We start from the raw sequence: 17197 nt of genomic DNA on the forward strand, positions 1-17197 counted from the left end.
GCAAAAGTAAATATTCCACCTCGAATGACCAAATATGTTAAACCAAACACTGAGGGCATTGGATCGTTTTAGTCGTCGGCCAGTTGCCAACTCAGTCACTTGGGTTCTTCTCATTTTCTTTCTTCTTTTTTTTCTTGTCTGTTCCAGGTAGATAATTCTGGAGGCTACAGTGGAAATGATTAATGAGCAGGGACAATGGTGGAACTAATTACCCGGGGCCCAAACACAGAGAGGGCCCTTTCGCCCGGCAGCAGAAGTTTGTTTTTAATTAGCGGTTTTACTATTTTAAATGAATGGCATCACCGGTAAATTCTTATGACTGGCCGAACGGACACTTTGACTTTTACGTCTCTGTGTCCTAATCAATATTGGAGCCTCTCGACCAACTCAGGGTGACAGAAATGCTAGATATTTATAGATAGTTCTAGGTTTTATACGCTGGAAGAGGTTAGATCACGTCAACCGTCTAAATTTTAAAACGCTGTTTTCGCTGCTTCTCTGAACAACACAAAAACTGTTAAATCGGTCGTATTGTGCTGCAGGTTACGGAGTTGAAGATCTTTTCTGGATGATGAAAAACCTGAACCTGCCGTGTCCGGAGCTGGACGTGGAGTCGAGAGCGCAGTGACCCAGACCGAGACGGAAAAATAATCCTGAAGGTTGAGTCCAGGGTTTAGTCTGATCTCAGTCCGTTTCATAATGAGACTGGACGACATCACATAAACATAGCGAAGCGGATTACTGACAGGCCCTGTAGAGGAACAGCGGTGGGTTAAAACACAGTGCAGGGTCACTGCAGAACAGAACACGTGTTGGGCTGAACGGAGCCAACAGCTGGACTGCTCTGCTTCCGTCCAGATGTTGGCTTCATCATCTGATCCCTAAACTGGGTTAAAAAATGCTCTAGTGTTGGGTCAGATCCTACATCTCTTCATTCCCAGTCTCACTGTTTATTTCTAAATGTATCATGTTCACAATCATCATAACATCAAAACACCACTGATAATCAAATTATCTTGCTTATTTATTTATATGTAATATTATAGGCACACGCCTATACTACATCCATCGTAGTGAAATCATATTAGAACTGTAATGCAACATAAAAAAAACACACACATACGCAACCACTTACGTGCACTTACAGGCCATAAAGAATGCTTGTGCTTGCAAAAGCCGCATTAACATTAGATAACATTAAAATCGGTTTGCAAATGTAGGAGGTGGGAGTCAGTCTGAGCAGAGCCACAGTATCAAATATCAGATGGTGAGAGTTGAACCGTGCGAGTGCTCGCAGCTTAGCAGAGAGTCTGAAACGCATTCCGGCGAACCAGAATCGTACGGTTCCCGTCTGCTTTGGTTCACACGGTGAAACGCGCTGTTTGGTTTCTGCCAGTGGTGTCTGCCGCTCCCTCATTGGGCGACCGATGCGGAGCGGGCTCTCCTAGCAGAGGTGAATTGTTAATTTAGGGGGCGCGGACGAGCGACTTAGTAGAAGTGAAAATGCGGTTTATCATCGTGGTCCGTGAAGCCGGCAGGCAGATGTCGGCAGCTCAGCAAGGAGAATTTTTATAAATGCGATATGACTGAAAGGGGCCAAACATTTCATATACTTTTGAGAGCCTTTAGCATCTAATCTTCTCAAGCTCGACAGTGTTCAGTGCTTTGTTTTTTAGTTCTACATTCAGTGGAGCGTGTGTCCACATCATAATAATAAGATGTCTCAGCAGTAGCACCTTGTCTGATATTTCGGTCCAGTGGTCAGGCGACTAAGGAAGTGTGCTAGGCCTGTGTCTAAGCTTAGCCGTAGCTACACATGTCTCTGTCACTGAGAACGTTGCTTTGTATTATTTGATTGGGGGAAATGACTGAGCTCCTCGCCGGCTTTTTCTCCCTGAACTTCATTGTCTCTTTTATTCTGAGGCCATTTGTCACTGTCAAAAAAAAAGCTGCTGTTGCGTCCCTGAAAGGGAAGGGCGGTAAACCTACGCGTAACTCGGCTGCTCAGGTGGCTTTTGAATCCGTTTCAGCGTAATTAAAACGGTTTGTTGCGGAAACCTTTATCTTGGTGGTTTGATTAAAAATGTGTTCATTCACTGAACTCTCTGTCAACATAACTAATGTGGCCTGTTGCGGAAGGTTCGTCTTTGTTCATTTTCTCAGTTTGAAGAGTCAGTTCTTCATTGAACACGAGGAACTTCCAGCCGCAGCTGCTCCCGTCGGAGCCGCCTCACAAACACAACATGCGAGGCCGCTCCCAGTTCACGGGGGAAGGACCGAATTCTCTATCGGGATTCACATTGTTTTCATATAATGAGAAGAAACAGCCGTAACTTATCTATTCATTAAAGACGCACAGCTGTCATCAGTTTTAAGTCAAAAGCACTCAAGTTAGAAGAATCCTAAAATAAAAGCTAGAAATTTTAAGTTGAATTAACCTGAAATTAATAAACTTTAATATTTACAATAAGTTAACAAGAAAAGATGAGTTGATTCCACAGAACAGAGTGTTAGCTTTAGCTAAACTTCAGAAGTCTTTTTTACACCAAATGAGGACTGGATTTTGTCCTCCATCTCTTAGTGTAGTCGTGTTATGAAGGGCTGGATAGATAGATCTGTAGACAGACAGACAGACAGTCAGACAGACAGACAGACAGACAGACAGTCAGACAGACAGACGTGACACGGCTCTTTCGGTGTACATGCCATGTGACCGTCGTATTAACTTGAATGTCAACTTATCCTTTAATGTGGAACCAGCAGACTTGGAGAATTAAGGTTGTGATGTGAGTCCACTGACAGAGACACTCGTCCACTCAAGTCGAGAGAGAGAGGGAGGGAGGGAGAGGGAGAGAGGGAGAGAGAGGGGAGGGAGGGAGAGAGAGAGAGAGGGAGAGGCAGGGAGGGAGAGAGAGAGGGAGAGAGGGAGGGAGAGGGAGGGGGGAGAGGGAGAGAGGGAGAGAGAGGGAGAAAGGGAGAGAGAGAGGAGAGAGAGGGAGGGAGAGAGAGAGAGGGAGAGGGAGGGGGAGGGAGGGAGGAGAGAGAGGGAGAGAGGGAGAGGGAGGGAGGGAGAGGGAGAGAGAGAGAGAGGTAGAGAGGGAGAGGGAGGGGGAGGGAGGGAGAGAGGTAGAGAGGGAGAGAGGGAGAGAGCTGGGCTCATGTGCCCCCCCCCCTCTCTCTCTCTCAGCAGGTTGTGTGTAATCTCAGTCTATTAACAGCTGGAGCCACCAGACCACTTTAACATGAGAGCTCCACCAGCAACCACACTGTGCGCGCACACACACACACACACACACTAACACACACACACACACACACACACACACACACACACACACACACACTAACACACACGCACACACGCACACACACACACACACACACACACACACACACACACACACACACACACCTATATCACTGTGTGTGAGCCTTCTCTGTTTTGGTTATTGGCTAATTTGCATGATGCACCCTGCTGTGGGCTCTCAACACACACACACACACACACACACACACACACACACACACACGCACACACACACATACACTCACACGCACACACACACACACACACACACACACACACACACACACACACACACACACACACACACTCACACACTCACACACACACACACACACACACACACACACACACACACACACACACACACACACACACACATATACGCACAAACAGACACAGACATATACTTGTCTTACATTAGTTTTGTGGAAACTATTTGACATAATGCATTCCCTAGCCCCTAACCCTGACCTAAACCTGGTTCTAACCTGAACCCTAAAACCAGGTCTGAACCCTCAAACAGCCCTTTGAAGGTGTGAGGACCGGACAAAATGTCCTCACAGCGATGGTGTCAAACCAAAATTTGTCCACACAACCATAGAAAGACATGGACACATACAGAGACTCACAAAAGGCACAAGCACTCACACACACACACACACAAACACACACAGCAGTTATTAGCTGCAGTCTTTTGTTTTTCCGGTAATAAAACACAGAAATCCTATCAGTCACACTGACACAAAACACAACACAAATGTGTGTGTGTGTGTGTGTGTGTCTGTGTGTGTGTGTGTAACAGAGACACACTGATTTTAGCCTCCCGTCACGTTCTCCTGTAAACATTTGGACAAAAAATCCTGCAGTCGTTTTTGTTTTTTCTGTGAAAGCAGCTCTCTCTGAGACATTTCACCCAAACTCTCCTGCAATAACAATGATACCGTGTTTGCTTCAGTAGCAGCAGGACATCAGTCCACGACACCTCGACAACTGCTGGTCAGGTTTCTGTGACATTTTCTGCAGGTGTTCACATTTCCCAGCAGATGAACCTTGTGATCTTTCCCCTTGCACCCCACCCACTTCACCCCCACCCCACTGCCCCCGTCCGCCCCCAACCCCAGCCACCGACCCCGTCCCCTAAAAATTACATTCGTACACAACAATGTGCATTAGCAAATACATTTTGTAAGAAATGTAGTGACACCTCGATTAAGTTTTTTTTTATCAATGTTTCAAGAAAACATTTCATTTCTAGCAGCAGCAGGCAGCTGTTTTCATCAAACAAGCTCTGATAAAGCCACTGTCCCGCTCTCGCTCAGCAGCAAACAGCAAACAGACACAGCCAGAGACCAGCTGGTGAACATAGTGGAGCATCCAGCAGCTGGAGAGCCAGAGGTTTTCCTCAGGAGCTGGTGGAGACCAAAACCGGAGCTAAAAGAGAGGGAGGACTGAACTTAGACTTCCTAGGTGGATACCACTGCAAATGAATCATCATGTTGTCCTGTAACATCCGGATGTGGACGTAGGCAGCTGGTTGATCACGTTTGCCACAACAACTGTTGTCAAATGCTTTGTTCACAGCTTGTTACACTGCCACCGAGTGGCCAAAACAGTCAATTAATGCAGGTTTAACCAAGTGTTTTAGTAGCCTGAACCTAACTACACCATCCAGCCCAACCTCCTCCCTACAACTACTGTGCAGAAGAAGGGACAGACACAGTGGAGACAGAGTTGTACAGCCCTGCTCACATGCAAGCAGACCTCCACAAAGACGTCCATGCAGAATTGTGCATCCATGTGCAGGTGACTTACATAATACCCGCTCCCTGGAAGACGAACCCTTTAAGTTTTCATGACCCCATGGCCTTTCCCATAGCGCCACCCGCGGGACAGACTTTTTACTCATTCTTACACAGGAGGTCGCTCGTCAGGAAAACCTCACCATAGGTCAATGTTTTTAAAAAGTGGCCAGTGCTACTCTCTTTCCAAAAAGTCTGGAAATGAGAGTCTTGAGATGACCTCATCCGTGTTCGGGCTTCGTGAAATCCTACAGATGAGCGGATACATTTTCCTGAATGACAGCCAGCTAAAGATCTAAACCTCGATTTTAAAAACCCACAAGTTTGATCCCCACAGCAGCTAAACTGGGCTCTCTCTGTCTGCCTGTCTGGTTTTTTTTCCAGGTGTTGAGAATCCACGGAGGAGGCGGTTGATTGGTTGATCTTTTAGGGAGGTCGGGGGTCGAAGGCCATGGCGGGCCGACTCCTCCTCTTCCTGTTCGTCTCGGTGACGCTCGGCCATGCTCACTTCCAGTCAGGCCAGCGTCTGAAGCCCCGCCTCCAGAGAGACCGACGCAACATCCGGCCGAACATCATCCTGATCCTGACCGACGACCAGGACCTCGAGCTGGGTGACTGAAACACAGCTATTAGCATCACGAGTGCTGTTCTTATCACTGTTCTTGTTACTGTTACAGATACATAACTATTTACATTAACATTTATACAAGATTTTCAAAAACTGAAATTAATTAAGTCAAGCTAAACTGAACTAACTCTAACTAGCTTTATCATTAGCTACAACATTTTTCAGGCTGCTAACATCTCATCATCTGCACGTACGCGTCTAAATCCCCCTTTAAATTCTCTGCTGTTCCGACTGTGGAGCTGAAGTGTCACCGAATCTGGCGGGAAAATCGCTAAGTTGGCAACAGTGGATACGGTGCTCGACAAACCTGCCGTTCCTAGATACGGTTGCCGGGGCTGTGATTGGACAATATTTGAGGGAGGGGTTTAGTGACAGGTCAGTTACGTACAGTGCAGCTGAAGCAGGTTGCACTAAGTTTGCAGTGTGCTAACTGTATGTCTCTCTCTCTGCAGGTTCGATGCAGGCCATGAATAAGACTCGCCGCATCATGGAGGAGGGTGGGACTTCTTTCTCCAACGCCTTCGTGACCACGCCCATGTGCTGCCCGTCACGTTCCAGCATGCTCACTGGGAAGTAAGTCCCCAAAGAGAGATAAAGCTCCATCTATATCCAGCTCACCGACGTACTGAGTTCCTCCCCTCAGAGACAGTCCGGCTCAGTTAAGGGAATTGTAGGATCAAGTCTCTTTTGGAGTCTGGCCCAAACTAGGTGCTAAGAGTTAAGATATCTCAGCTTCCGGGGCATCGTTTGTGACAGACCATTTTTTAATCTGTCCCCTCAAGTCCCCCGAGCTTGTGGAAGTGCATCATGAAACCTCTGGACCGGTCCGTTAAAGCACCCCCGGCAGAGCAGATCCACACAGAGTCGAACTCCCTGAGCTCGAACTCCCTGAGCACAGATGATAGCGACGGGATCACTTCGGCTGTTCACACCAGCCTCCGACCCGTTATACCTCCGACTCAGAGTTATCAGGAATTTCAGACAGAGACGTAGAAGAACCACAGACGTGTCAACAGACTGTCGGCAGTTACTTCCAAATATCCATCCATTCAGCTCATTTAGATGGAGCTACGCACCGTCTGTGTCTGGTTTCACGTGGTGACAAGCTGCTACAAACGCGTGGCTCAACAATAGAAGCTTCGTTAGGTCGTTTTTCTGCTGTGACGACACGACTAAGGCTAACCACCCTGGAATGATGCGTGAACACTCTCAGGCCGGAACAAGGCCTGTTCTTCCTGTTCGTCTTTCTTCTGCTGACATTCTGTGAAAGCAGCGTATAAGTCCGGTTATCTCCTTCTACGCTTCTGCAGTTTTGACCATACTTTTCAAAACATTTGTCTCTGGCAAGTCCCCGAACTTTATGGAAGTGCGATACTAAATCTACACTTGGGATAAAAATGTAATTTTGTCGAAGTAATTAAAAAGGCTTTTGACATCAATCTGAGGCCCAGACTAGATGTGCTCTTTCTCTCTCTTTTCTCCAGGTACGTCCACAACCACAACACCTACACCAACAACGAGAACTGTTCCTCGTTGTCATGGCAACGGCAGCACGAGCCGCGGACCTTCGGGGTCTACCTCAACAACACTGGATACAGAACAGGTAGAGCCGCGCACACACAGAGGCTAAGGCCTTTATTGACGCTGTGATTGAGCAGGACATAAACCGTCTCCCCCACCTTCCTCTGTGTGTGTGTGTGTGTGTGTGTGTGTGTGTGTGTGTGTGGGTGTGCGTGTGTGTGTGTGTCCTCTCCAGCCTTCTTTGGGAAGTATCTGAACGAGTATAACGGCTCGTACGTCCCTGCCGGGTGGAGGGAGTGGCTCGGTTTGGTGAAGAACAGCCGCTTCTACAACTACACAATGAGTCGCAACGGAGTCCGAGAGAAACACGGAGCACAGTACCCACAGGCAGGGACACACACACACACACACACACACACACACACACACACACACACACAGTCGAGGACACCACACAACACAGCGGTCTGTCAGTTATTGGAAATGACATCTCTCTCCTGGTCCCTGTCACCCACAATATCCTCTGTTTTAATGATTAAGAGCAGCACAACTTTTCCTGTATTTTGTATTGTGTCCCGTAGTAGTTTGTCTGGTTTTGGTCTGGATTCAAGCAGCTTCTCTGGCCACAAAATAAATCTCAAATGCAGCTCTCAACCGACTGCAGCACTTAAACAGTGTGTTTTCTTCGCCACGGGTAACGACTGCGAGTGCTTTTATTCTGTCGTATTGTTTCGCCGGTGGATCCTCTCACAAAATTTAAATGAAAATATGAATCAATCTTTCGCTGAAGGCAGTGTTCCTATTAATTACCACCGTCTTTAACGAGTAATGCTTTGCACCAGCCATTAAAAATTTCAACAAAGAAGAAAACGTGCAATAGATAAATCTGTCAAATAAATGGAAATAAACAAAATGGAGAAACTTGCAACCATCAAAAACAAACAAACCAAAGAGTCTGGAGAATTTTGGTAATTAAAAAATATAATTATACAGAAATATCTGCTTTTGTTGCTTTTTAATTTTAGGCAACTTAAGCTTTTGTGTCTTTGACTTTTAATTAAAAAGTCTTTCTCACTGCAGTTACAAAGACACAGTGAAATACAAAACACAAAATACATTTCCAACTTCTTATCCTGCATCCGTGTCAATCCAAGTCTTGGTCTTGGTCTTCTCTAATATGTGTCAGCATTTTCCAAGGAAGATTCCTGGAAATAATTATGTAATTTAGGAATTTATTTGAAATAAAGGCTGTATTTAAACCTAAGCAAGTTTTCATTCCTTAACCGTGTATCACTGGAAACTTTATTCTCCGTACATGTTGAGTTGTGTGTGTGACTGCAGACAAGTTTTTGCATGTAGCTTTCTGGGTTATACAAGCAAGTATTGGGAAAAGTTTTCACTGAACACTATTTTACCTTTGATTAGTACCAAGTTGTATTGTACTTTCCAGGAAACTTCCCAGAAAGTCTCGAGAACAGAATATTTTGGATTACGTACATTTCTTTGAGTCGGACGCGACTTGCATCGTGTAAAACTGGACCTGACCTTCGGCTGGTGGGTTGTCGTAGGTGGCAGAGCGGTGCCGAGGTTCGAGGTGTGCGTTTGGAATATGTGTTGGCAACAACTTCTCAAAAAAGAAAAGTGGGAAAAAATGCTGAACAATAATAATAATCAAAAAATGTGTAATAATGTTCAGGTGTTGATGTTTGTTACCAGGACTACCTGACCGACCTGATCACGGCGGAGTCCATCCGGTATTTCCGCTCCTCTAAGCGGGTTTATCCTCACCGCCCGGTTCTGATGGTACTGAGCCACGCAGCGCCTCATGGACCCGAAGACTCAGCGCCGCAGTACAGCACCGCCTTCCCCAATGCATCGCAGCACATGTAGGCCCACACCCACCCACACACACACACACACACACACACACACAACCGCACACAATAAGCCTAAGCCACGCTGTAATCCATCGGAACAATAGAGCAGCTCTGTTCTGCAGTGCAGGGTAAATCCTGAAGCAACACGACTTAAACGACACAATCCCCCCTAATATCTGTGTGTGTGTGTGTGTGTGTGTGTGTGTGCGCGCGTGTCAGTTAATGAATATGAGTACATGCATTTCACTTTAATTCCTTTGAAGACTTTGGTTGTTTCTCATTGATGTTGATTTTTTAAAATGTCCGCTTCTGAGTCCCGCATCAGAGACATGTTTGTTTGTGAGCCGACAGACAGAGACATCACAACAGTGACCGGCATTCTTTTACCTCCCAGTCAAATCTTTTTCATCCACCAGATGCCTGAGGAAACGTCGGCCGGACTCCTGCTGTCAGGAGACCATATAAATCCCATTTAAGCTCGCCAGGCTTTTTGTGAAGGTTTTTCTATTTCTGCAACACAAAAACACTGCTAGAAATACTTGGAACAGACAGTAATCCCTTTCCTCTGAAAAGAATGATAAAACAAAGTCAGGGATGGCTTCGGTGCATACTTAGAGCTGATGCACCAGCGTGATCAACATTTGACAGTTCAAGTTGAATTAGTTTTGTCCTACAGCCAAAACCACAGAAACACAACGGCTACACTGAAATGAGAAACCGAGAAGCCGGAGGTTTCGTAAGGTTACGTCTCAACTGGAAACAAAAGATTCCGAACCAGTTGTGGAGTTCGTGGAACGTGCAACTTGCAGTTTTACGTCGAATCATTTTAAAGATTAAAGCTGGGACGAACTTTGGAGTGAGGTTTTTGCCGTGTTTGAGATCCGGTTCATGTTTTAGTGGAAGAGCCCGATTGTGGATCATCATTCTGCAGAAACTGGGTTTTTTTTAGAGATGGACAAACAAACAAAAAATTCTGGAAAGGTTGTTGGGTTTTGTTGCGCCTCCTCCAGTAATAAAACAGGATTGAATTTTGCTTTTGTCTCGTAAATAAGGACAAAATAAGAAGACAGAGAGGCTGCGAAAAACACTGTCCCCCTCTGCTCCGAAACAGCTGAACATTCAGGCTTTCTCTTCTGGAAAAGAGACAAATCGCTGTAAATGTAAAGAATTTGAATTCAGTTTTCTGTTTCACATACAGGAACGTGCGCATGGAAAAAGGTAACAAGCAAAGGCAAGTTTATTTATACAGCCCAATATGCACAGAAAGGCAATTAAATGTCTTTACATAATGTATAGGAGACACTGAATAAGGAAACAGCCTGAGACGTTTACAAACAGAAAACTGAAACACGCTAGCAGCTCCAACCCGGTTCTGCAGGATCTGGATTACCTGTATTTAATGGGAACTTGATTCAAGATTCGTGTTCAACGATGCATTTCATGTGTTCGGTTCATGCTATGTAGCTGTTCCCCCCCAAAAAAAAGAGTTGTCAAAGCTCCGCCAGCACATCCAGCAGTTGCTGGCATGATTTTTCATTTCCGCGCTGGACCAGCACTCGCCATGTGTTTGGAGAAGCTCCTCTGGTGGATTTGAACCCGGGGCCTCGTTGCCGGGATGGGACAGTGTAGCCACGGCTGCGCCAACGTGCCGCCCTACGTTCACTCCGCCGGTTACACTCTCCCACGTTCAGCCCGTTTACATGTCCTTCCCCTCTCAACGCAGAGCGGGCGCTCTGCTTGTCGGCCGCGTCACTGTCGCGCCGGATAAAGTTTTGCGGCCTGACGGTGCGGACGTCGCGCTTGCTGCGAGTGAAGCAGGTGCAGATGTTTCCAGCCGGTCCAGTCAGGAGGACGAGAGCGATGCCCGAGGTTATTTCTGTCCCAACGCAAAAATTTAATTATGTAGCTGCCGAGCAGAGAGGAGGACGGAGGAGAGAAGTAAATGAGTTGGCTGATGGGAGTCATTCATTATCCACACAGAACACACTGTAGGAACATCCTCTACTGCTAACACAGCAGGGGGAGTGTGTGTGTGTAATTAATGAACAGGAGCAGCTGCTGTCTTTACTCCACACACAGCTGGATGTTTCCTCCTGCCTCCGAACACATGCTATTATACCGAACACACACACACACATGCCTGCACACTCCTAACACACTGCAGTTATTTCTAACACTGCCGGAAGCGCACGTGCTCAGACCACGTCCACGCCGAGGCTGTGTTTAGACCAGAGCTGAAACCGATAATCATTCTCGTAACTGATTCATTGCTTCGTCTTTAGTGGGAAAAAAACATTCAAATTTTCCAGTTGACGTCTTTCTTTTGTGCGACCAACAGTGGTCACTGTCATCGTCACTATATCGTTATCGCGTCATCCATTTTGTTTTTTGTTTTTTGTTTTTTGGCTAAAAAAAAAATTCAATGATGTGCTTCAGGCCAAAAACTAAAACGTGTCAAAGCAGTACATTATTCAGGAAGCCGTCGGCTCAGACAGAGAAACGCTACACGTTTTAGTCTCTGCAGCCAAAGCATCGGACTGTTAGACTCACACTGCCCGGATCTGTAGTGACAACGAGGGCGGAAACACTGATGGGTTTTATCCACTGACAAGTCCAGTAAAATTTCATTCAGTCGAGCTGGCTGGAAGATTTGAGCAGTCTGGTGTCCATGTTGCGTTTCTGTCACAGTCTGCCAGAAAAGTAAAAGAGACAGGAAGAGATCTGGCTGTTCTTTCGTCGCCCGGGAGTTTCAGGCTGCATGGAGAACGCTTACCTTCCTTCACCGCGCATTTAACACCTTTCCCCCTCGTGTCTTTGTCCCGGTCCCTCCTCGTCTCCCCAGTACTCCCAGTTACAACTACGCTCCAAACCTGGACAAGCACTGGATCATGCGTTACACCGGCCCCATGAAGCCCATCCACATGGAGTTCACCAACATGCTGCAGAGGAAACGACTGCAGACGCTTCTGTCTGTGGACGACAGCGTGGAGAAGGTAAATAATACACCTGGTGCTGCTGACACACACACACACACACACACACACACCTGTACAGGCTGCTTGCTCACTTAGAATTACTTACACAAAAAGTTAACGAAACAAAAAATATAACGATAACACAAATGATTGTTCTCTTTACTAAAGAACTAAAAGAAAAAGCGTCTTTTCTTATTCTGTCCATCTGTGCGTCTCAGCTGTACAACATGCTGGTGGAGACGGGCGAGTTGGAAAACACCTACATCATCTACACGTCTGATCACGGCTACCACATCGGACAGTTCGGCCTCGTCAAAGGTAAGAAAGGAGGAAAAAAGCAAACCGATCAGCTGGACAACATCTCAGCAGTTTTTACCAAATTCTTTAATACATTCATTGAAGGACGAGGCTGATGTTATTCTGTATTATTCTTATTGTCAGAAAATATATAGATAAAGATATCAAGTGGTTTTCAGATCATTTGGAAAGTACTTGGCAATTTCTACTCACCCGTCAAGGTTATTTTATTGATGGAGACATTTTGGAAATAATATGAATACGTAAGAGAAATGTCAATCATAAGAGTTTTTTAAATTATATGTATAATATATAATTCTATATATATTTTTGAACGTATTATATGTGATTAAGGGGCGTCCTGGTGACAACGTTATCACAACATCCCAACCTGTCAACTATGTGCTATCAAATAAAGGCAAAAATTCCTCCAAAGCACTTAAAATTTCAAAAGCATTAGAAAAAATTCTTTTCACCAAAGTCACAAGAGAAGGCAAACAGACATTTTGGTTAGTAATTATTAATTAATGTTTACAACTTTCAATAATTACAGAGATTCTTATAGACTCCTGATGCGTTTCTTGCCCTACAAGATTCAACATTAATAGTTATGAACATAAAGTTTCAGATATTTCATAAAACAGCTTCTATCCATCTCCAGACTTTGATTTCTGCTGTCATCTGACGTCTTCCACAGTTTGTTGGCGTCCCTTGTCAGTTTTTTTTCCCCGTTTCCCGATTAGACGGACAGAAATATGTCATGACGTGTGACCAAAAGAAACTTTTTATGTTTATTTCCAATGTCTTCTTTTTTAAATTGACAGTTTATTATTATTAATAACAATCCCCAGAACGTCACATCACTTCCCCTAAAACTAGAACAGATCTGGGCCCTAATGATGGCTGATGACAAACTTTTAGTCTGTGTTCAAAGTTCGTTTTCAGTGTGTGTGTGTGTGTGTGTGTGTGTGTGTGTGTCTGCAGGTAAATCCATGCCGTACGAGTTTGACATCAGGGTCCCGTTCTACATCAGAGGACCTAACGTGGAGCAAGGCAGCATGTAAGCACACACAGCAACTCACAGTGTCACTCACAGCTCCGACCCCACAGAGACACTCTGCGGCTCAAACAAAGCAGTAAAAAAGCCACCGTCCACTACCTGCTCAGCAGCAAACAGCAGACAGACCCAGTCAGGGACCAGCTGGTGAACATAGCGGAGCATTTAGCAGCTAAAGAGCCAGATGTTTCCCTCGGGAGCCGGTTGAGACCAAAACCAGAGCTAAAAGAGAGGGAATACTGGACTTAGATTAATTAGGTGGACTCAGACACCTGATCCAGAAGAATCATCATGCTGCTCTGTAACAGCTGGATGTGGAGATCAGCAGCTGGTCGATCACGTTAGCCATAACAACTCTGTAAGGTGACAATCTGTCGGTGTTGTGTGTCTGTCAGCTTGTTTCAGTGGCCGAAAACTGATTAATGCAGCTTGAAGAAGAGGAATAACTGAAAATGAAAATAAGTCTGTGGATCAGGGAAACGGTGCAATAAATCATACACACCAAGAACCTGACCAACGTCTTTCAGACTGTGTGTGCGTGTCTGTGTGTGTGTGTGTGTGTGTGTGTGTGTGTTTGTGCTCATTTCTGGTAAAGTAGATTACCACAGTCAGAGCTGTTCCACGAGGTGATCATGAGTTCACAGAAAGAGCTGTGTTGCATTTCCTTCTACACTGCACACAATATCAAAATATTAAATATTTAAGACCCACTTTTCACAATAAACGTCAGTATAAACCCGCCGCCAAACACCTGCTCTCCAAATATGTATTCATAACCCGACACTCTTCATTTGCTGCAGTTCTACTGGCTCATTTTACTTTAACTGTTTTAACATGTATTTCTGGTATTTTTTCCTTCTACTTCTCCTTATTTATTCTGGTGTTTTACTTTGGCAACAAATACTAGTTTCTTGCCCGCAAAACTCACCTAAAGGTGATTGGAGACAAAGAGAGAACTGCTGGAAAACAATGAATCACAAGGGAACCGTTATGTATTTATGTTTATTTATGTTGATTTGTGTCTGTGTGTGTGTGTCTGTGTGTGTGTGTCAGTAACCCTCACATGGTGCTGAATATCGATCTGGCTCCAACCATCCTGGACATCGCCGGCCTCGACACTCCTCCAGATATGGATGGGAAGTCGATACTGACTCTACTGGACACTGACAAACCTGCCAACAGGTACACACACACACACATACACACACACACACTCATACAGCTGATTTACATACCAAAGCGACCAGTCTACTCAGCAACACGCCCACCTGTGAGACACTGAGATGAGATCCTCCCTGCAGCTATAAGAGAAAGGTAATAAGCTGCCTACAACAACTGGAAAAGCACAAAGCGATGGACCGGCCACTATATTACCACCCGTATCCCGGGGAAGCCACCCCTCACACTCATGGACTCCCCAAGACTCACAGGGAAGGAGCCCAACTCAGACCCATCATCAGCGCCATCAACTCGGTTACCTACAGCACTGCCAAACACAATGAGGGTTTCTACAGACGGAAGCACAGCTGTGCCGTTTGCTCACTGGCATCTCCAGTCTCTATTTGGATGAAGTAGAGAGAAGAGCCCTGATCTCCTTCACAGGAACTGCTCCCAGCCACTTGTCTAAGTACGTGGACGACACGAGGGCCACGAGTACCGAGGGGAAGGAGAAAAAACAGATCAGTGAAGCACTTAAAACGAGTGGTTACCCAAACTAGGCCTTTGACAAAAGCACAAAAAGATACAGAACAGACAGAGAAGAAAACAAAAATAAACTGAACAACACTCTCATTCCTTCCTCCAGAGTATCTGAAGAACTCAGGAGGATTTTAAACAAACACCACATCCCACCACTTCAGCCCAGTAACACTCTGAGCCAGAAGCTTGTCCACCCTGAGGACAAAACACCGAGACATAAGCAGAGCAATGTAGTGCATGCAGTTCAATGCAGCAAAGGATGCACAGACCTGTAGACTGTTTAAACAAAACAGCCGCTTCAGGAGCACTCGGCACAGCACAGGAGAGCCAGCTCCTCAGGTCAGGACTCAGCAGTCCACCTACATCTGCAGGACAAGGGACGCTCATTTGAGGACAGCAATGTACACATTTAGGCCAGAGAGGACCGATGGTTTGAAAGAGGAGTGAAAGAAGCCATCTACGTGGAACTGGACAGACAGTCACTAAACACAGGAGACGGTCTACGACACCATCTGTCAACCACTTACAATGCAGTGATGAGATCCCTCCCCAGGCAGCTGCACACCCATTCACACCATGACTGATGTGACCCTAACAACTCACATGATGGCTGGGTGGGTCGGCGACCCACGTGTGACCTTGACAACTCTCGAGGTGTTAACCACCCTGCAAGAGGATATATACCTGGACTCCCCACCGGTCAGTTAGAACTGAAGAGGCCTTTCGGATCGGAGGTGAAACATCCTCAAGAGCCTCGACGAGTCCAGTTGCCTTGGTATAGCGCTTAGAATTACCATTAGCTGGATGACTGAGAATCTTCACAGATGTCTTGCTTTTACTCATGAAAATTTATGGGATAATGGATCATTAAATTTCCTAGGTGAAGGAGTATTTTTTGTGGCATTACTCCAGTAAAGGACGGGGGTGTTTCAGAGTTAAAAGAGGGATGTGATAAGCAGCTTCTTGAAGACAGAGGTCAGAGGAGAATAGAGACTCATTGAAGCAAACAGGGAACACCACCAGTATGTAAATCATCCTCCTGCAGCGTGTTGGAGGACAGCGGGGCGTCATTCAGCTGTAACGACCTCATTTAAACACCTGGGTGCGCCGCAGTTCAGAAACACAAAGAGCCATCTGGTTCGCCTGAAGGGATACAAATTTTCTATTAATATTTATTATGATCAAAGTATCAACAAAGGCAAAGGTATAGGTCAGCAAGTCAGACCAAACAGGATACCAATTAAATGGGCTGTCAAACCCAGAACAGTACAAGGATACCTCAGGTTATGTTCTTTCTTTTTTTTAAAAATGAAACTACATATTTATGAGTCGTTTGTAAAGATTTCCAACTACAGTATGAACCAATGGCCTCGGAGCTGAGAGCCAAAGACTCGGGAGGGAAGTCGGGAGGTGTTGAGAGGAGGACGAGCGCACGGTTGGTTTGGCTGGTCCCACCAGCATCGGTGACGAGATGAAACTTCATGGAGCAGAAACTGTGACTAAAGTGGAATTTGAAAATAAAAACTTTAACAAAATCACTGTATTGACACGATGACAAAAAGCTGGGATTATGGTGATTAACTATGACGAAAACTAATTTAGAAATCTGACATCAAGACTAAAGACTTGAAATTTCGTAAAATAAAACTAGACTATGTTCACAGACGCTGACAAAGTTTAGTCAATAAGCACGAAGCCCATTCATGAACTTGGAATTAGTAGTCTGACCAAAAATATATATCTCAAAATGAAGACCATGAGATGTGGTTGAAAGTCCTAGTAAATGTTAGCAACTGGACCTTGCGTTACGGGTTTTTTTGTTTGTTTGTTTGTGTTGTCAAACTAATGATGCTTAAATCAAGACAAATATATCAGGTGCTTTCATTAACTAAACCTTTCTTTGACTAAGACGAGACTGAAGTGAGTTTTCACTGACTAAAAACTAAGAACAAGAAGAATTAAGTTTAGTAAATGCACATAGACTAAAACTAAAAATAGCACAACAACTGGACAGCCTTCGTTTCTGCAGATTCCCAGA

The 17197-nt window shown here is 45.3% G+C and overlaps 1 protein-coding gene across 3 annotated transcripts in view; it reads left to right on the plus strand.

Annotated features, from left to right (window-relative positions):
* The window catches only part of sulf2b (sulfatase 2b), an 87491-nt gene that overhangs the window by 53574 nt on the left and 16720 nt on the right, over positions 1-17197 (plus strand). For all 3 annotated transcript variants that reach the window (XM_040152946.1, XM_040152948.1, XM_040152947.1), the window contains 9 exons: positions 5491-5717; positions 6187-6307; positions 7219-7337; positions 7491-7642; positions 8972-9141; positions 11975-12125; positions 12326-12425; positions 13389-13464; positions 14515-14643. In XM_040152946.1, the coding sequence (XP_040008880.1) occupies positions 5558-5717; positions 6187-6307; positions 7219-7337; positions 7491-7642; positions 8972-9141; positions 11975-12125; positions 12326-12425; positions 13389-13464; positions 14515-14643 (1178 nt within the window). In that variant the 5' untranslated portion in view covers positions 5491-5557. The remainder of the gene's footprint in view (positions 1-5490; positions 5718-6186; positions 6308-7218; positions 7338-7490; positions 7643-8971; positions 9142-11974; positions 12126-12325; positions 12426-13388; positions 13465-14514; positions 14644-17197) is intronic.

Source organism: Xiphias gladius, chromosome 18 (assembly GCF_016859285.1).
Source record: "Xiphias gladius isolate SHS-SW01 ecotype Sanya breed wild chromosome 18, ASM1685928v1, whole genome shotgun sequence".
NCBI classification, from domain to species: Eukaryota; Metazoa; Chordata; class Actinopteri; order Istiophoriformes; family Xiphiidae; genus Xiphias; species Xiphias gladius.